Source organism: Alnus glutinosa, chromosome 4 (genome assembly GCF_958979055.1).
Source record: "Alnus glutinosa chromosome 4, dhAlnGlut1.1, whole genome shotgun sequence".
Lineage (NCBI taxonomy): Eukaryota > Viridiplantae > Streptophyta > Magnoliopsida > Fagales > Betulaceae > Alnus > Alnus glutinosa.
The window spans coordinates 10,696,715-10,717,062 of NC_084889.1; the positions used below are offsets into that span (position 1 = coordinate 10,696,715).

General features: G+C 38.6%; 2 protein-coding genes across 2 annotated transcripts; one reads left to right on the forward strand and one right to left on the reverse strand.

Moving 5' to 3' along the window:
- Positions 1-1,460: 1,460 nt before the first annotated feature.
- Positions 1,461-12,250, forward strand: LOC133865385 (cytochrome b5). Its single transcript, XM_062301777.1, has 6 exons — positions 1,461-1,639; positions 1,742-1,786; positions 9,558-9,590; positions 9,679-9,839; positions 11,592-11,642; positions 11,735-12,250. The coding sequence occupies exons 1-6, from the start codon at positions 1,600-1,602 to the stop codon at positions 12,086-12,088; spliced, it is 684 nt and encodes a 227-aa protein (XP_062157761.1). The 5' UTR covers positions 1,461-1,599; the 3' UTR covers positions 12,089-12,250.
- A 967-nt stretch (positions 12,251-13,217) lies between these two features.
- LOC133865384 (uncharacterized) lies at positions 13,218-18,677 on the reverse strand. Its single transcript, XM_062301776.1, has 5 exons — positions 18,252-18,677; positions 17,651-17,765; positions 16,909-17,544; positions 16,605-16,788; positions 13,218-13,658 (listed from the first exon to the last, which is right to left on the reverse strand). Exons 1-5 carry the CDS (start codon positions 18,326-18,328, stop codon positions 13,633-13,635), a joined length of 1,038 nt encoding a protein of 345 aa, XP_062157760.1. The 5' UTR covers positions 18,329-18,677; the 3' UTR covers positions 13,218-13,632.
- Between the last annotated feature and the right edge of the window lie 1,671 nt (positions 18,678-20,348).

Genomic DNA, 20,348 nt, shown 5'->3' on the forward strand with positions numbered 1-20,348 from the left:
TCTTTATTTATAGGCCGGACCTTCTTGACATTGAGTTGGATTAGGAGTTTGAGGAGTCCTAGCCCGGTTTGAATTTTAATCATATCTTCTGGGAATTTGAGTAGGAGTGTTGAATCCGCAGTTGATTGCGTTTGTACTTCTTTAAATTCGATTCCATGTCAATAATCATCTTATCCCATAAATCATGGATCTGTAGTTTATCCCTGATCTCCTGGGATTCTATCCTTATCGAATTCTGAGACGGGTGTGGCGCATGGCACCTTCCTAGGAGACTGTAGCACATTTCAGCTGACCTCCGAGGTGATGACATCCGAGACGTTTCTACTCTTACCTGGAGATCTCGGGATATATCCGCATCATAACAGGGTTGTGTAAGTCCGAGATGTTTATACTCCGAGATGTTGACTCATCCAATGAATATCATCCCGAGGAGATACCGCACCGACTCGATATCATACCGAGGTGTTATTACTCCGAGGCACAAATATCCGAGATATGTTTACTCCATCTTAGCTGGGAGATCTCGGGATATTTTACATACCGTAACCTGGAATGTCAAGACCGAGACATCGTCATATCTCCGAGATGTCTTCGGTCATAAACGACCTTCCCTTCGCTGGATGGAACCATGCGGAACAAGCAGCCGAGACATAACTCCGAGGTGTCATTGGATCCACGTGTCTCTAGGGTTGATTTTATCCCTAACATAAAGCATGAAGACTTTATGGCCTTTATAGAAACCCTCCAACAAGATATGAAGCCTAAGAACATAGAGCTTATAACGGTGGTAGCACGGACCTTGTGGTTGTGCCGCAATGGAGTGGTCCATGGGGGAATTTTCAGCCATCCTACTAGTTGTGAAGGTCAATTAGATGCGACTGTGGACAAAAAAAACTGGAAGATGGGTGTTAGAGCGATTATTTGAGATTTTGAGGGTGCGGTACTGGTTACCTTGTCAGCTCTGAAAGATTATATTACTGATCCAATTATTGCTTAAGCCACTGCAATTTGGTGAGTCGTTTTGTTCTGTAGGGACTTGGGGTATCAACGAGTGGAGTTAGAAAGAGATGTTCTCCAGGTGATACAGGACCTACAAAAGGATGATTATAATTTGAGCAAATATGGCCGTATTATTGAGGAGGCTCATAGAGTCTTAAATGGTCTTTTACAGTAGAAGGTTTCTCATATCCAGCGAATGGCTAATGAGGATGCCCATGGGCTTGCGAATGAAGCCTTCATTCTTAATGAAAAACAGGTTTTTTCTTGAGAAATTTCCATAATGTATAATTGGTCTTATCCTTGTAGAAGACTATGCTTAAATTGCTTATTTATAATGAAGATTGATCTAACTTTTATTTTTGGTTTAAAAAAAAGAAAATTAATGTAGCAGGCTAACGGATTTGTCAACTTTTTTTTTTTTTTAAGGGCTTATTTATTATTTTTGTTTACTCGAACTTTAAAGCCCAAAAAGCTATTCGTCAAAATCCAAAAGTGTAGAAAAGAAAAGAAACTCATTTCTAGTAAATTGGCTTTGATTTTGTTTAATTCCTACTCTACAAACCAGCTTGATAAGAGGGCTTCTTCAGCCGCAAAAGCGATATGGTGCTTACGGATTTCAATGGAGCTGGTGTCGGATTTGGTACGAGCTATTATTTCTTATGCATACAATTATTCAAACTTTTTTTTCCTTCGTTTATAGTCTGTAACTAATGTTGCAATACTCTCTGAGATTTGTCATCAGGTTTCGGCGTCGGCTGTGGTTTCGGAGTTGGATGGGGTTTCGGAGGTCGGTATTTTATCCCTTTCATTTCCATGTGCTTCAAATATCTTTAGCTTCAAAATAACTTTTTTCGTTTCACATTCCGGTCTTCTAGATTGTTATTATTAATTTTTTTTTTTTGGTCTTTTCCTGGGTGTGCATGATGTTTGAAGAGTAATACAGTGATGTAAAAATTCTTGTTCCTGACATTTCCTGACAAACAAATATAATCCGTAAATTAATAATCAATAATATTGTAGCAATTCGAAAATTATCAAGCTTGGGGTTTAATCAATAGTAAGGAGATCTCCGACAGCTATAGAATCACGCAAAAGCATTCTTCTTAATTTCTTGATAGGAGGGCTATTCATGGCTTCTGGATTTCTTTGCACGGTGCAAGACCAACCTCTCAGGATTAGACTATAGCATCTTCCTTAGTAAGATCACACTCCCAAGTAAAAAGGGTAAGAAACATACCCGAATGATCGTTCCTTGCCAAGGAAAACTTGATTCTGTTTGAAAATGAAAGAGTATGTAAGAGCTGGTTGCTGGAAAATGTAAAGGGCAGATAGTTTTGGGAGAGAAGTCAGAAAAGAGTTACGTTAGTTTTCTGATTTTGAAGGCTGTAGACAACGGGCTAAAAGTAATGGTCTGTAACCAGTTGCAATATAACTGCTTATAAGCCTAAGCCCAATAAAATGTAACGCTAGAATTGGAAGGAAGACAAGAAAATATGCATCAACATGCTACCTATGGGTTTCAACCACACTTTAGCCATCCCTCGATTGGAAACTCCATATGAACGTAGAATGAGTCATATGAATGTAGAATGAGTTCTCTTTCTCCGGCGCGTGTTAGCGTGTGCCGACGTTATCCATTAGCCTGCTTCTCCTTCTTCCTGGTTATTCATTGTTGGTCTCCAGTGATGGGTTTCCTTAGTTGGTTTAATGTCAAAGTTAAAGTCTTTTAGTTGTTGGTCATTGAGGGGCGGTCGGTGTTGCGTTTTGTCAAAAGGAGCAAAGGGGTGTCTCAAGCTGTGTACATGGGTTAGGTTACTATTGAGTGATTGTTGGTTAGTGTGGAGGCGCTGGTCCGAGGGGAGGGGCTGAAGGAATTTATAAAATCTTCAAGAGTTGGTGGCAAAGCCATCTTGCATAGAGGTGTGCCCATGGCCGATTCTTGGTGTTGGACTACGGGAATGGTGGTCGGAGAGGCTTTGTTGCCATCCCAGAGGGTCGTGAAGGGAGGGGATGGAAAAGCTGTGCTGCCGAGTTGCATAAGGTGGCAGCTTTCGAGTGGTCTATCAGCGATGGTAGGTCAAATTCCCGTAAGTTCTCTGGTGGCCCTTAGATGCTCTTGTTGGGTGCTTTGTCATGAGAGCCAGCGAGTAAGGCTCTTCTAGTGGAGGGTGGCGGCAGAAGGTCTTACGTGGAGGTGTTGATAGGGGCGGGGCTACGTTTGGATTATGCAAAGTGGCGGCAGAAGGTCTTACCATGGGGGACAAAGTCTTGAAGGGAGTGGGCAGTAGTGGTAGGGGGGCATCAAGGCCAACTGGCATTCCCAATTGTTTTTTTTTTTTTTTTTAATGAGGTAAATCAACAAGTTCCCAAATATGATTAGACCTACTATAATATAATTCATTATTTTTAACTTCTAACCAAAAAGGTGCACCACTGAACTTAATAGCATCATTGTAACACAAAGGTTCATCGTCGACACATAAGCATAAATGTCATTACTAAATCCTTTTCTAGCTCTCTTACTAAACTTCTGTACATCATCAACAAACTCATTAGTGACATTTGTAGGTTTAAGTGTTATTCTTATTTGTTTTTCAAAGGAAGCACATTATTGAAGAAACCGACATTTTTGGATTTAATAATAGTAATGGAATCCAAAATATCACTTGTAGAAATAAGAAATATATATATAGCAAGTACTATTGCAAGTGTGCCAATAAAGACACAATCACAAGTTCTAGAACCAGTTTTTCACTTTTAGGCATGGGTAACATAGTGTTTACCAAACCACCCTACCCTTCGAGGTGTTCCGAGTTTTGATTGCGGTCTTACCTATGTTCGTAAGGGGTTTGACACGGTTTTCTTATAAGGGGTTCCTAAGTCCAGTTTCTCTTGCAAGTTGTTTAGAGGTTTTCTTTTTTTAGTGTTTGCACATATTTCACATATATCCCCGTTGGTTTCACTTAGTGAAGTTATTATTCCAGTTTCTGTCATTTTCTTAGTATAGCCAATATTCACATATCCAAGTTTTCCATGCCATACACCAAGAGATTAATCCAAGTCAACACAGGATGAAGACTCATTTTCATTTATAGTTTTGAAAACATTTAGTACAAAGACATCTTGATCTGCATATCCTTTTTCAACGAAAACATCATTCTTAGTCAAAGTAACCATTCCACCATCAAATATAGGCTGAATCCAGCCTTACCTATCAAGTTTACCCAGATGCAATTGTGCTGAAAGTGTGGAACATGAAGGACTTCAATGAGTCAAAGAGTTTTACCAAAAGTTAGCTTTAGGAGAGCCTTCCTGTTGCCCACAATAAGTAGGGGCCAAATGTCCCCAACATAACAAACTACTAGTTGTCTCTATTGATGTTTTCTCCTATTGGTGTATAGAACCCAGTGGCGGCTGAATCTGCCACCCATCCTTTCACTCGCATGACCATGTCAGCCTCAGATACCATTGCCGCAAAGATGTCCTCCATCTCTGTTGCATGTGCTCTATTCCTTGATGTTTAGCCTTTGTTGTTGTTGTGAAATCTCTGTGTAAACATAGCTGCATAATTACCTACTTTGCCACAAACAAAAAAAAATTAGCCTTTTTCTTTTGTATTTGAGGATTGGATGCATTGGCCTTCTTCATCGCGTTGTGATTGTAACTAGGTTTTTATTTAGGTAACCAGGTTTCCCTTAGGTATATGGTCTTGTTCCTTTGAGCAAGGATCTCACATGGCTATAGAATCAAGCGAATGCATTCTTGTTAAAGGATGATTTCATGCCGCCTAGAATTCTTGACTCTGTGCAAACGAGTCTCCTGCCACTAAGTTTCCTAGGATTAGACTATAGTATTCCTTCGTTAAAGTGCGAATAACCTTCTCACTCGACTTGCATAAGTCACTGCGACTCTGCACGCCATAAACACCACCCCCATTTTATACTACATTAATCTTTCAACAAATTTGCATTGTGTTTTTTTGCATTTGTGTTGGGGAACATAAAGTGGTTTATTAGGTAATAACTACTACTATAAGTGCAACGTAGCAAGTTTCAACTGAGTTAATGATCACTGGCTTGCTTGGAATAGGTCGCATGCGGGCTGCCCCAGCCCTCGATTCGTATGGAGAATGAATTACGCCCCTTTTGATGATCTACTAGTTGATTCAAGATCTAGGTGATTTACCCCATTTAACTCGCGCCACAATCTGTTGGGATTTGCCACATATTCACTCTAGTTTCATCCTCCTGCACCAGTTTTTCACAAGCAATGCCTATAGAATGAGCTCAGATTCATCCATACTTACAACCTACCTTGGTGCAGTAGTGGACTATGATCATCCCTTTCCAAAGAAAAGCTTGATTTTATGTGAAAAATGAAAGAGTTTGTGAGAGTTGGTTGCTGGAAAATGCAGAGGGCAGAGTTTTGGAGAGAGGAGAGAAAACTTAAACTTTGTTCTTTGATCTGCCTAGGCTTTTATAAAGAGGTTGGACCAAGTCCAAGGGACAAAAATAACGGTCTGAAACCAATGGTAATAAAATGGCTAGTAGGCGTAAGTCCGAGAACAGCTGGAGAATGAATATAACCAGCAGAAAGATAAATGGCTAGAGTAAAAAGAATCCCAGTTCTTGGCGTGAGACAAGACTGGGTGGAACAGGGCATGCTTGTAAGATTAGATTGGCCCAATCTTCACATCAAGTCCTTATATCTTAAGATACCAAAGAAAGTCCAAGACCAAATATAAATCCCAGAAGGAACTGTTTCCTAATCAATGTGGGGACTCAAGGATACGCAAGAGAGGCAAGTGTTTAAAACACACTCTTTACAACACATAAGTTGGGTCCAAGAGGATATGGTTAGTTTGCGGTTGAATTTTGAACATAAAGCACAATTGTTTGCACATTTTACATTAACTAGGCCTTATTGCTCGCAAATGATAAAAGTATGTCTTCACTACGCAATATTAAGCAAGGTGTTTACTTGGATTCATTTGTACCACTCTTTTTTGCTTCCCAAAGATTAAAGCATTGCTTGGACACATTTATTTATCTAACATGTATTTGGCCTACAATAAGAATAGAACCATCTATTGAGCCTCTCTCTACCACTTACAAGGTTAGTAGCAGGACAATTAGTCCATCTTTCATCTTGTGATTCTTTTTTTATTGATAAGTTACATATGTATCCAATGAGTTTTGAATCCACCACTTCATCTTTCACATTATTCTTACAATATTAGGAGTACTATTTGAGTTAGAGTTCATTGGATTTATTTGAATCCTTTCTAGTGAAGATGACTTCTTGGCAATGATTGTTTTTTTCCTTCTCCTTCTTCTTCTTCTTCTTCTTTTTATTGTTTTTATTTTTTTATTTTTGTTATTGGCTGGTCCATTTGGGAAGGAAGTTGTATTCTATGTTCTTGATATCATTGATAATTAGGCGTTGTTGACTTCCCAGCCTTGTGGAACATAAATGTGAGGTATATACCAACTTATAATACGACTGGAAAGGATTTCTAATCTATCCAGATCATCTATCCTTGTTCTTGGGGAGGGTGGTGTTCCAATGAGGTCCATGGGTTGTATGGGTTGGGGCTTTGGAAAAATATCAGGAGGGGTTGGGGGAGTTTTCTAGCCATACTAGATTTATGGTGGGTGATGGCTCTAAAGTTAAGTTTTGAGATGACGTATGGTGCAGGGATCAAGCCTTCAAGATAGTTATCTTACTTATCAAAAAAAAAAAAAAGATAGCTTTTTCATACTTTTATATAATAACCCATTTTATGGAAGTTGCAGTGGCAGACCATTTGGAGCTATCTAGTACCTCTCATTAGTGGAATATTAATTTTCTCAGAGTGGCTCACGATTGAGATTTGGATCTCTTTACCTCATTCTTCCCCTTGTTGTATTCCTTTAGAGTGAGAGGAAGAGGGAGTAGTGAAGACAAGCTTTGCTGGGTACCCTCTAAGAGAGGGCTGTTTTATGTCAGATACTATAATGTTCTTATTCCCCATGATAGTACTCCTTTTCCCTTGGAGGGGTATTTGGCTGAACAAAGTTCCCTTGAGAGTGGTGTTCTTTGTTTGGATGGTAGCATTAGGGAAGATCCTCGCCCTGGACCATCTTAGGAAATGACGTGTCATTGTGGTTGAGTGGTATTTCATGTCCAAGAAGAATTGGGATTCAGTGAATCATCTTTGATTCCATTGTGAGATTGCCAAGTGTTCTTTAGAATACTATCTTCAATAGTGTAGGGTTGGCTTGGGTTATGCCTAGTCGGGTGGTAGATCTCTTTGCTTGCTGGAAAGCGATTGATGGTAGGTCTTAGCTTGATGCAGTTTGGAAGATGAATTTGTCATGCCTTATTTGGTGTCTTTAGAGGGGGGGAAAAAATAATCGGAGCTTCGAGGATTGTGTGAGGACTTTGGTGGAATTAAAGGCTTTCTTTAAAACTCTTTTTCATTGGGCTGCTGCTTTTGGCTCTAATATTACAAACTTCCAGTGGATCATCTAATATTACAAACTCTTTTTCAGTGGATCATCTTTTTTTTTCTTTGTTTCTAGTTAGGTGTGTCTCTTGTATACTTTATGTGTACTTAGGTTGTGCCTTTGGCAGGTTTAAGGTTTGGACTTTGGGTCTTAGTTTTTTGGCTGTTTGTGGGTTTTGTGGGTTTTCTCTTTTGTTTTTTTTTGCTTGCTCGTGTTTGGTTTTCTTTGTATACTTTCTGTATGCTTAGGGGCCCCTTACGCTTTTTTAATATATTTCTTGGCTTACCTATATAAAAAAAAAAAATGTCGATTACTAATAAAAAAGAAAAAGAAAAACTATCTTTGTTCTTCAACATTGAAAATGAACTATCATTAGCTCTGACAGATAGTCCCAAGACCTAGGACACCTAGGTCATTTAATAGAAGAAGTTTGCCAAGGATAGGTGCTGTTAATGTAATCTATTTGTGTTTGGGGACAAGTGGACAATGAATGAAAGACAATCTAATTAATGATTTTTTCACAGTGAGTTGGATTTGGCAAGGCATCATAATGTAGATCTGATTGAAGGTAACTTAGCACACTTATTTGAGCTAGTGGAAAGCTGAGAGTTCGCGATATGGTGAAACCAGTAGCTGAAAGTTTATCAAGCATCATCGTCTTTTTTAATCATGTATCTCATGTATCTATATCTGATGGAGTTATTTCCCTTTTTGTCCGTGGCAAGTTGGAAGTATACTTGCATGACACGAGCCCGGGCTTGAGATGCGAACATGTTCCACAAGGTGCTGGCTGTAGCACAACTGATTGCATGAACCATATACGGTTATGTGAGGGTGGAAATGAGAATACTGAGGATCATTTGATCCCTTTGACGCCACGCAAGAAAGACAGGATTGACCATGGTGGCCGGAGCTTCAACAGCAGTACTGGTATTCGGAATAGTCTGGGCAGGAGGCGGAGAAGAACCATCCAGAAACCCGTGAGCATCATGCCCTTTGATGTAGGCAAGGATTTGAGTCCTCCAGGCCATGAAATTCCCTTTGGACAGTTTGATATGTAGGGAAGGATTCATGTTGGGGATGGTGAAAACAATTGAGTTAGGATTGGTTGAGGGGGCTGGTGAAGCCATGATAGAAATGGAAGCAATGGAAGTAGTAGGAGAGATCAGGTCAGTGGTATGGCAGCAGCGGGTATGGAAGATTGAGAGTCAGACATATGGATCAAGACGTTGGTCTATATACTACTTTGATACTATGTTAAACTATCGCTTATCTCAGAAGTTTAAGCTGATTGGAAGAGATAAATTTAATCACTTAATCAATACTTTAACGCTTCTCCTCATGTGTGGGATCAAACTACCTTTTTAATAGGTGAGATCCAACACGTGAAATATTTAATTGAAATGGGGGTAAATAACGGAGTCAGGGTCTGAACTCAAGACCTTTGGCTCTAATACCATATTAGAATACCCACAGAAACCAAACCTTGGCTGAATATTTTCCACCGTGCTCATCAAGGTGAGTGTATATTGATGTATATAGATGTACAGAAGTTTAGGATAGCTACAACTCTATCTCTAGATTTGAATACAAACTTATCTAACTACAACCGCATGCTGGACCTTATCATTCTATCACAGCATGCGTTTACAAGGTGTTGCAATTCTAATATAACTCTAGGATCTAATCTTTATCACTAGAGTTCTGGGTGTGAAGCTTAGCTATAGACTCCCTAGACTCACGTGTAGAATGTGTCTTTAGGTGATAAGTTAGATGCGTTAATATGCAACAATTGAATTTTCCCAGTAAGGAGAATAATTGGTAGGTTGTTGATGTTTGGCTTAGACACATAGATCTTAGATTTTAGAATGGTTTTATTTCTCACATTTCATGTTCCTGTATGACAATTCTCATGGTGTTTCCCATCAAATTTGGCAAAATATGAGCCACCTTTTAATTTCTTTTAACTTTTCAAATCAATTTTTACTTGGAAGGGTGATATCAGTAATTCATTGTATGTTTCTGTTTCAACTAGCTGATTTGCTGATTTAGTATGTTTCTCTGCTACAGGAATGCCTTTGAATTTCTTGGGCCTCGGCGTAGGTATACAACTAGCACTCTCTCGATTGAAAGCAAAATGTTTGGTTGATCTATCATAGTTATATCTAAGTAATGGAATTTTGTTTAAAAGGTGGAGGCTGTGGGATTGGAGTAGGCCTTGGATGGGGCTTTGGTACTGCCTTTGGGAGTAAGTATCGATCATCTAGGCTGGCGTTTCAGGGCACTGAATTCGGGAAAAGGAATCAAAATGATGCACCATTCAAAGATTTATCATCACAAAGCACCCAGGAAGCTCGTGCTTCGCAATAGCTTTCCATTTTGGCACGTCCTCTTCAATGTGGTAACGGAATTACATGTTCAACTTGATGTAGAATGCTGTCTAGTGCAAATTTGCGCAAATGTAGAGCTTTTTGGACCCAAATTGACACTGTAGAAAGAGAATGTTACACCGATTCTTATCGGAGGAACTTCAATTGGGGCTTAAGATTTTCATAATTTAAGAATCTAAACGATTACGATGATGGTAGTAGGGATGCATTTACATCTTGGGCCAAAAAAGAAGAAGCATATTAATCCTAATGATGATCATGAGGCTTAGGCAATCCATTATTTCATGCACAAATCTTTCATTCCATCTTCATATTCGAATGAGGTAATTGTGTTCATAATAGAAGAAGCCCAAAGAAGAAAAACGCTATAATAACTCTTCATTGTGTTTATTGAATTATTGACGAAAAGTTGCTCATATAGACTCCACTCTATCTGATCTTTCTGGGATTAATTTTTTTAAAGAAAAGAACAGCTGTGGGTCTCCACCCTCATGGCCGGCCATAGCCTCCTTTCTCCATAGCCATGTTAGGTGTTCTTTTGTCCTTTTCCGTTAATTAATTCCAGACATGTCAAATAGACTGAGGCTCGTATGAGCTCTTTTCCATCAACAATTTAACGGAAAGCTTGACCAAGGTCTCGATTTACAAATTCCCAAAACACAGGAAAAAAATTCATCAAATTAGAAACTTAGGTTTCAATGTCAAAAAGGCTCATAGGCTCATATGAAGTTCATATAGTCTGCAGATGAACCCTAGTTAGAGTATTTTGTTTCTGCATGGATAATGATCATTGTTCAATAGAAGTTCTTTTCTAAGAGGTATCAGGGATGGAGGCTATAGAGCAAGTCTATATGAGCATGATTAGTTTAGACATGAAAGGTAAAGAATTTAATCTAATGTGTGCTTTGTTATCTATCTCGAGCGTCTTTTAAGCCTATTGTGGTGCCTGGCAAGTTAGTACTGCTATTGAAGATGCAATCAAGAGCTTTTGTTCTAGAGATATGATACGTTTATAACTTTTGTACAATTCCAACAATTTTTTTTTAAAAATAAACCATTAGATATAGGACCCACATGCTCTAACAAAGAATGTAATCAAGAATTGTGTGAAAAGGAGTGGGCATGGCTTGCCTAGCTCGAGCTTGGAGTCTTGGGAAGAACTACTTGAGCGGTGATGCGCCGATCTATAATTCATCTCTTATTTTAATTAAATATTTCATGTGTTAAGTCTCATTTATTAATGAGGAGTTTGAGTTCATACGTAAAGGAGTTGAGAGCGTTAGAATATAAATTAAATGATTAAATTCATCTCTTCCTACAAACTCAAGCTTTTAAATAAGCAGTTATCATTGACGATAACAACCCAATGAATCATCACCATCTTTCAAATGGGGCCCGTAATTTTTTTTCTTTCTATTTTGGGGGGGGGGGGGGGGTTATTGGTGGGGCAGAAAATAATTAAGGAAGGTCAACAAACCCCTTAATCCTCACGTTTGTCAGCCCTCACCAACTGATAGTCAACTTTTTTCTGTAAACAACGTGAGTTATCCTACTAATCCTACTAACTATCAGATGGCCGGGTGGTTGCTCGCGTGCTTAGTGCCTACCACCCCCCACCCGTTTAATTTCTCCTACTAATTCCTCTCGAATTTCTCATTTCAACAGACATAATCGACCGGAAGTTATGGCAGAAAGAGTTTTCACCCTCTCACAGGTTGCCCAGCACAAATCAAAGAAAGATTGCTGGTTTGTCGTCAACGGCAGAGTAAATTCTATCATTCTCTCTCTCTCTCTCTCTCTGTGTCTCATATATGTTGGGGCGGGTGATGATTAAGAAATTACTATTTTTTTGATCAGGTATTGAACGTGACAAAGTTTCTGGATGAGCACCCAGGAGGAGAAGAGGTGCTCATAGAGTCAGCAGGGAAAGATGCGAGCAAGGACTTCGAGGTTATTGGACACAGCAAGGCAGCTCAAAACTTGCTCCGAAAATACCAAGTGGGTGTTCTTCAAGGACACACAGTCCAAGACGAAGACTCCAAGGAAGTTCCCTACAAGGAATCCAAGAAGAAAGAGATGACTGCTTTTGTCATCAAGGATGACGAAAAGCCCAAGTATGCGGTTCTGCTCGAGTTCTTCGTCCCGCTCTTGGTTGCCGGTTCCTATTTCAGTTACAGATACCTTAGCAGAGCAGCCCAGATCATGGATTAGTTCATCTTATCTAATTTAACCACTGCCCATGCATGCATGCATATGATCATCAATATGGTCTGCTTTTTATAAGGTTTCTTGTCAGTCATTGGCCAGTATTGCCAGAATTTCTTGTGTGGTTAAAAATAAGATGAATTAATTAATATGGAAACTTTATGGTCATTCCCTCTTTTTAAAATTTTATTTACTTTGGTATTTAAATAAGTAAATTAAATATATTTGGGTAAAAATAATTGAGCTTGGCCACTGTCCAGAAAAAAATAAATAATAAATAATAAAAAAAAGGGCTAAACCCTTGGCCATATTATAACAAAAATCATTTTACACTCAAATCTTAAATAGCCCAACAACCCAAATCAGTCAATTAAAAAAAATAGGCATGAGCAATAGTCTCTAGAGCAATGTAAAAGAGTTTTTAACACAGCAATGCAGCAACATAAAAACTAATGCGACCTACAGGGCAGAACACTGGTTTCCATTTTGACAGGTGTTTTGAGTTGAAATATTAAAATACATTAAAAAAAACATTATTTTGTTCCTTTTTTTTTGTTTTTGTTAATACTAAAAAGATACTAATTTTATTTTTTATACTGAACAGTATGCTGCCTGCATACTGTTATAAGTGAGTGTTATTGCATATTGACTTGGTTAATACGCCGGTATAATTTATATGAATTGTGGGGTTCTTTTAGAACCCCACAGGCCACAGCTGTATTTCTTAAGACACTCTTCGTAGCCATCAGTTAGATAAAAGAGAGCTAACAAACTATGAAATGGCAGGCAGTTGCATCCAATTAAACTGGTCACAATTGGTAAGAAAGCAGAACGGAAAATTGATGTGATCTGTACTAAACAGACCACGAAAATATTTGAGGGATCATACGAAAATATTACAAACAACTTCAGGGACAGACTGACGCAGAGTCCCTTCCATACAAACATTTAATTCCGATGAAAACAACTAATGACAAAGGTAATAAATAGACGTACACAACTGTATGATGCACCATCTTCATACACGCCTCAATATTTCTACCCTTTTTTACAACCCTCTTTTACAGCCATTAAAAGGGAAAAGATAAAGCAACTGAAGGAAAAACATGGAGAAAATGTACACAAACAGGCTCAGTTAGAAATACAAATGCAACTCCACTAAAATAATTATATATTTTTTTACAAGTATCATGTTTTGAATTACAACCCTATGCCAACTTTCTTTTGCCATCGCCTTGCCTCTTATGATACAACGGAGTTTACCCTCCATCAAAGAAATCAAAATTGGAAAAGAAACTTAAGAAGGAAAAAACGGAAAGAAAAAAAGAAAGGAGTGGGGAAGGGGCTGCCCGAGGTGTTCACTCTGAGGTAACCACCCAGCACTTACAAGTTTAAGACGTGATATTGCGTGGAAAGAATGACAAGACCTTCCTTTCATCAAAATCCAGTGACAGCCTAAACAATGTGCATTCCCTTTCCCCAAGATCTCCACTGATCCAAATGCTGCCACCATCCACAAAATGCCAGATGAAGTGCAAACATAGATCCTTCTACACTGCACGGAATGCAATTAAAACTGCAGAAGAGAAACAAAAAGCATAAGCCTTCTTTAAGGAAAGTACCAAGGGCAAACCAACCCAACCTTCCCCCGCCCCCACCCCCAACAAAAAAAGAAAGAAAGAAATGTCAACTAAATGAGACATCCTAGACTGCCAACTATAGAGCTTAATTGGAAACACACTTGCAAAGACGAAGTCAACTTTCCAGAAAACAAATGTACGTATATCAGTCAATTTTTCCACCTTTGGTGACCACAAGACCAATTAAACAACAAACAAAATTCTTTGTGATTTTTGGACTTAGGATACAGATTGAGAAAATTGGATGCACAGAGAGGTTTCAGTCTCCTTTCCATGTAGACAAAGTACTTCTTTGAAAAACCAGTAACATGCTTCTAAGGGAGAAATCAAAATTCTTTAAGTTGCAATTGTGATTGGAAAATTCATTTCCAGGTATCACACTCTTCCTCGAGGAAGCAAGCGTCTGTTTATTGATTTAGAGCATCATGACCCTAAAAGAAGTATGAGCTTATGTATGCATTGGCATTTCTTCAGGAATGAGTCCGCAAAACATGCTAACAGCTGCTACGATAGTCTTGACATGCTCCAAATAAGCAAAATTACAAATTATCCAAGGAATGAACAGCATAAACAACTTACAGTGGGTCAGTATACGACTGGGAGGTAGAAGCATCTTACATACTACAGGGGGAGTTAGAATTTCCCGCTTCTATCTACTGCTCTTATGGCAAAAAACTCCTTGTAGTCCATTTTAAAAGGCTACTGGACAGCAATATTTAACAGCATGGGCTATAAAGTGACTCAAAAAATAAGCGCCATAATAGGCCCTTGATGGAAAACTGTAGCAGCCACAAGATGAAAATTTTTCCAAATATGACCCATCAAAATTGTTCCAAATAAAGCATACATTTCATTGGGTTTTCCATCTCATTGAAGAGTTTTCACAAAAAAAAAAAAATAATAAATAAAAAAACAAAAAAAATCTAATAGTTCTTGGTTGCTTGGTGTGATTACTTGGCTTCCTCACCTTTGGTGCATGTGCTCCCACTTCATTATTACTTTCAAATCTATATTAGCTAAATTAGAAGCAGTGCACATATTCAAACAAGCTTCTCTGCAACTACGCCAAAGTGCATAAGAAATTAACCAATTGAATTTGTAGTTATAGGTGTAGACATGAGTGAAGACATCTTTTCTTGATAAATAATCAAAATTTCATTAGAAAGTGCAAAAGGCGCAACTCAAGTACACATGAACTATACAAGAGAAACACACAGACAGAAAGAGAAAAACTGAGATTAGGGAACACATTGTGCAATTCTATAGATTGTTTACTGAGCAGTTTTATTGGCGGCCCAAGATGGATGGCATGGCTTTTGATTCCATTGAAGAGGAGGAAGCCTCTTGGTTGGAGCAACCGTTTAAGGAGAGGGGTGCTCCAGGTGGTGAAAGGTATGAATAGTGATAAAGCATCAGGCCCTGATCGTTTTACAATGGCTTTCTTCCAGGTCTGTTGGGATGTGATAAAAGAAGATATTATGGGGGGCGTTCCATGGTTTTCATGTCAGAAGCAAGTTTGAAAAAACTCTTCCTACCACTTTCATTGCTCTCATTTTGAAGAAATTGCCCCAAGGATTTTCCCCCTATCACTCTAGTGAGTGGAGTTTACAGATTATTGCCAACGTCGTCGCCAATAGGTTGAGTAGGTTTGTGGAGAATATTATCTCAAAGCCCCATAATGCATTTATCACAGATAGGCAAATCCTTGACTCTGTTCTTATAGCCAATGAATGTTTGAATAAATAGAATTAGATCTTGGTGAGCCTAGAGTTCTCTTGTATACTTTTCATGTACGAGGGCTTTACCCTTTTCTTTCAATAAATTTATTATAATTCATTAAAAAAGAGTTCTTTGCAAGTTGGGTATTGAGAAGGCCTATGATTATATCAATTGGAAGTTCTTATTATATTTGTTCAGGAGGTGCGGTTTTTAACAGAAATGGCATTCTTGGATAGCGCACTATATTTTCTCGGTGCACTTATTTGATTTCGTGAATGCAATCCATCTAGATTCTTCAGTAGCTCTCGTGAATTGAGATAGGGAGATCCTTTGTCACCATTGTTGTTTGTCATCGATGTGGAGACCTTAAGTAAAATGCTATCCGCCATTGAAAATGGGGGCTTCTTTCTAGCTTTTTTGTGGGGTCTAGGAACATCGGTGAGCTTAACATTTCCCACCTTCTAATTGTGGATGGCACTTGATATTTTATGGGGTAAAACCAAACCAACTGTGCTGTCTTTGTGCTTTATTACTATGCTTTGAAGCTATTTCCGGTTTTAAAATTAATATAGCTCAGTCAGAATTGGTTCTTGTAGGGAATGCCATTAATGTTGATGGTTTGACCGGTATTCTGGGCTGCGGGATGTCTTCTTTGCCTTTGAAGTACTTTGGTCTTCCGTTGGGAGTGTATTTTAAGGCCAATCTTTTTGGGGTGGTGTTATTGAGAATCATATTAGGCTAGTTAAACTCACTAGTGCCACCTGACTGTCAAGTGTCTTCCCTCAACAGAAAACCCAGAAAATAAACAGCACTTGACAGCATAATGATATTGATACTACTTGCTGACATGGCACAATCTATCACTTTGTGAAGTGATTGAGGTGCTATATTCAACCCTATCCATTTCATTTAGAACTATGGAAGTGGTGTTTGTTAATGATCAATCCCAGTTTAGGATACAACAAATCATCTCATAGCCCTTCCTTCTAAATCACAAGTGAAGCGTGGGACAGATAAATTTGAAAAGAAACTCAACTATGTGCAAGTGGTGGAAGTTAGTAAAAAGAAGAAATATGCCAACATTTTCTGGGTATTACTATTATTATCACAAATGCAATTTCGATATCACAACAGATGCGGTAAAGTTCTTCAGAAAAGCTTACCAATCAAGCAGAAGAGTATAACAATCCAAAAAATCACTTGAACAGGCCGGCTATATTGCATCTGGTACTGAGACCTTTGAAGCTGTCTCTGAATAGCTCCATACCAGCCATAAAGTTGCTTATCATAACAATCATCACAACTATCCAGGCAACTCTTACTCCTTTCATAGCATGCATTAATGCCCTTTTTGGGAAAATAAGAATTAAAATCATTATAAATACCACATAGCGCATATAGAAATCAAGAAGCAGACTAATCATGAGTCTTAAACTCAGAAACAGAGTAAAGTCATTGAACACATACCCTAGACAACTGAGGAGATCGCAATAATGCAGTATCAGATACTTGTTGGCAATCCATCGCCTTCCACTTCCTGAAACCATTCTTCGACCACTTCACCTTTGATACAGATTCCATGGAACCTAGGAATCCTGATAAACTAGGGATCTTCCGTACAGGTAACACAATCTGCCCATTAAAAGAATCCTGCTGGTATCCATCGTCAGGAACGACAATCTTCCAAGCACCGATGTCAGCACTAGCACTAGCTGTCCTCCTATGCCCATGTGACTTATCATCCCTAGCCTCCACGGAACCCAACTCAGCTGAATGGCGTGAGTTCTTTAAACAATCAGGGGCTGAATCTTTATCTGTCATGTGTGCACTTTCAATATCCATTTGATTACATTTAACAGGAGTTTTGTCTTCAAGTGTTGATGGTCCCGAAAGAAACAATGCGAGTTCATCACGTTCTCCTTCGTCTAAATGCACCCAAGGCAATGATGCCTTGCCCTCTGAAAGAGCGGATTCCTGTAATGAATTTTCAATTTTCGAAATCTGGTCTTCTATTGCAATTATAAATTCATGGTGCCTGGTTCTTGCATCATCACTCGAAATTTTACCGTAACTTGACTGGACAGCCCGTCCAAACTCTTCTAACTGCATTGCCACCCAGAAGATTCAATCAGACATTCATTACACTGATATAAGTACAGCCCCAATCAACTAAATTGTGCACACGGACGCACAGAAGGTGGGAGATTACCTGCCATTTGGTAGTGCCAAGGGCAGTATGAAGATCCCCGCGGAGTTCTTCAGAATCGAACATGCCAGAAGAGTCTTTCTTTGCGTGAATCCAAGTTCTATATGTAGATTCCATCCTTAATAACCACAAAAAAATAAGAATATCATATATTAATACAACCAACCTCAAACCCAGCATTTAACGATGAAAGTGAATGAGAACCTGCGATGAATCACTGTACATCTGCCTGTGTTTGAGTGAACCAAAGAGCCATGTATACACAATACGGGGAACAAAAAAAAATTAAAAAATAAAATAAAAGAAAAGAAAAGAAAAAACCCAATGCTCCATTTGGTTGTGACAAAATGAGATTAAAATCATAGGAAAAAAGAAAATCTTAATCACAAGCATTCATTTTTTGGGGCTTAATAGAACAAAAGCCACCGCTGAAAATCCTACCAATAAAACCGTGTTATACGATTCAAATTGCGGTTCAATTCTTCTTATCTTTTCAGCACTTTTTTCTTGGCTAACAAACAAATAAAATATAAAAATTTAGGACAAAATTAGATGTGTTTGATAGATGAGAGTAGAATGCAAATAGACAATGAAAAGGGATTACCTGTCCGCAGATTCTTGAACTTCCTCGGCCGCAGAGAAGAAGGGATCCTTCTCCCACCGATCAAAACTCGAAGCCATTCAAAAAATAACAATTAGAGATGGAAAAAAAGTAATAGCGACAACAAACAATATCTGTAGAGAGAAAAAAAAGGACAAAAGAAACCCTAGCTAGCCTAATCGGATATTTCAATAAATCTTGCAACGAAATTTGCTACAACATTTATAAAAGCCGATCGATATTGGATAGAGATTAGATTCTGATCAGTAAAATTGGAAAGAGAGAAAAGAAAAAAGAGAGCGAGGGAGGCAGGAATGGCAAGTTTTGGGTCGTTTGACGATCCGACGAATGAGAAGGTGGAGGGGAAAGCTAGCGGGTGAGATATAACAACAATGTCTCAAAGGGACAAGAATCGTTAGGTGCACTGCCTCCGCAGCCACCCGATGGACTGTATTTTTTTAAATTAAGAAAAAGGAAAACGATGTCGTTTTCGACAGCAACGGTTGGTTCCGCGGTCAAAATTGGCATACAGCATGCAAAATGACCCTCGTGCGAGCTTTGACCTTTGTTATGGCCCAGAAGGCGACAAGACCTTTGCTTGTAGACAAAAGGACAAATTAGTAGCTTCTCTTGCACCTTGCAGCTCATGAACATATAACATACAATTAATGTACACCTGTTTTACAGTTGAGCAGTTGTGTAGCCAGTTGGATCAGTTCGGTGACAACCTTTTTTTTTTTTTTTTTCAAGTGTTCGGTTACAACTTTAAACTTCATAATTGATATGCAATCCTACGGCTGTGCATAATTCCATTCCACATGACAATTAAGACATTGCATGGTACTTGTAAGTTGTAAAAAAGACCAGCAGGGCACCACAGGTGTGTGTGACCCAAATATATATATATAACCAACTTAAATACTTAGATATTGTTACCCAAAAAGAAAAGTTTTAAGATATAAATAATGAATAATGGGTCACATATCCTTGATCTTAGATCTTGTATCCGATATTTGTCTTATTAAAACTTTTTCCCGACCCAAGAAATTGTGGTTAGACTAAGCTGAGCTGTGAAAATAATTTCACAACCCAAATAAGAGTAACAACCAAAAGGCCAGGAACGATATCAAGAAACGATTACCTATATCATAAGTATACGAGCCGAGCTTGAGCGAATAGTGCATGTGCAAGCTCGGTTCATTTAAATTTAGCACGAGCCGGAGCCGAGCTCGAGCTCATCTATCACGAGCCCGAACCAAGTTCAAGTCAACTAAATCTAATTTTGGTATTCCTTTGAGCTCACATCCCACCAATGAAAGGAGTGGGAGAACACTCCATATAAATAAGAGGAAAGTAATTCTTAGAGATACGCATCATACACTCATACTAGTCTTAATTTTTGAATACTATCATCTTTTAGGCTCAATCCATGTACCTAGCATCAGAGTAATCTTTCGCTGGAACACCTGACAAAGATTTTCGTGCTTGACTTCAAATCCTTCTTTTAGGTTCTCTTAGTTTATGGTTCGGGTGCGATCAATTGATTCTTCAGTTGGTTTCATCTACAGAGAAATCTGATTACTAATTAATTCCATAGATAAAAGATCATATTTATGTTGAACGCTAGAAAAAGTAACTATTTTTAAGATGAGAGGAATTGAGCTAGAGAAGTCCCCAGAACATAATTCGAGAAGGAAACAAATCAATCATCTCGAGTTGAGTAACTACGTGGATGCACGCATTGACTAGCTAGCAGGCCAAGCTCGACATGGGCTAGGTTAGGGAGTAGATGTTTCCTAACATACATGCTAAAGAACATTATTAGGTCAGAAAACATCATTGGTAGTGATGTCCGGACTTGGTGGAGATCTAATATATTACAATTTCTGCAACTATTATGACAAATTGCTATCTCTCTTTTATCTCTATCTTCAGGTCTTGAGAGTTTTTAAGGTTTGAGGAGATAAGCTTTGAAATGAACGAATATTTGATGAAATGCTTTACACAAGCCAATTGAGCAGTTGCCGTCGAAAAGTCCTCTGCTGCAGCTGATAAAGTTGGAGCCTGTTCTCTGTGTAATTTGAATGAGGCTTGTTAAGG

Coding starts and splice junctions, on each gene's coding strand:
- LOC133865385 (XM_062301777.1), top strand. CDS start 1,600: ATGGTGCTTACGGATTTCAATGGAGCTGGTGTCGGATTTG. Junction 1,787..9,557: donor AGTTGGATGGGGTTTCGGAG/GTCGGTATTTTA, acceptor TCTCTGCTACAG/GAATGCCTTTGAATTTCTTG. Junction 9,591..9,678: donor TTTCTTGGGCCTCGGCGTAG/GTATACAACTAG, acceptor TTTGTTTAAAAG/GTGGAGGCTGTGGGATTGGA.
- LOC133865384 (XM_062301776.1), bottom strand. CDS start 18,328: ATGGCTTCGAGTTTTGATCGGTGGGAGAAGGATCCCTTCTTCTCTGCG. Junction 17,545..17,650: donor TTGGCACTACCAAATGGCAG/GTAATCTCCCAC, acceptor GTGGCAATGCAG/TTAGAAGAGTTTGGACGGGC. Junction 13,659..16,604: donor TATACTCTTCTGCTTGATTG/GTAAGCTTTTCT, acceptor TCTCTTCTGCAG/TTTTAATTGCATTCCGTGCA.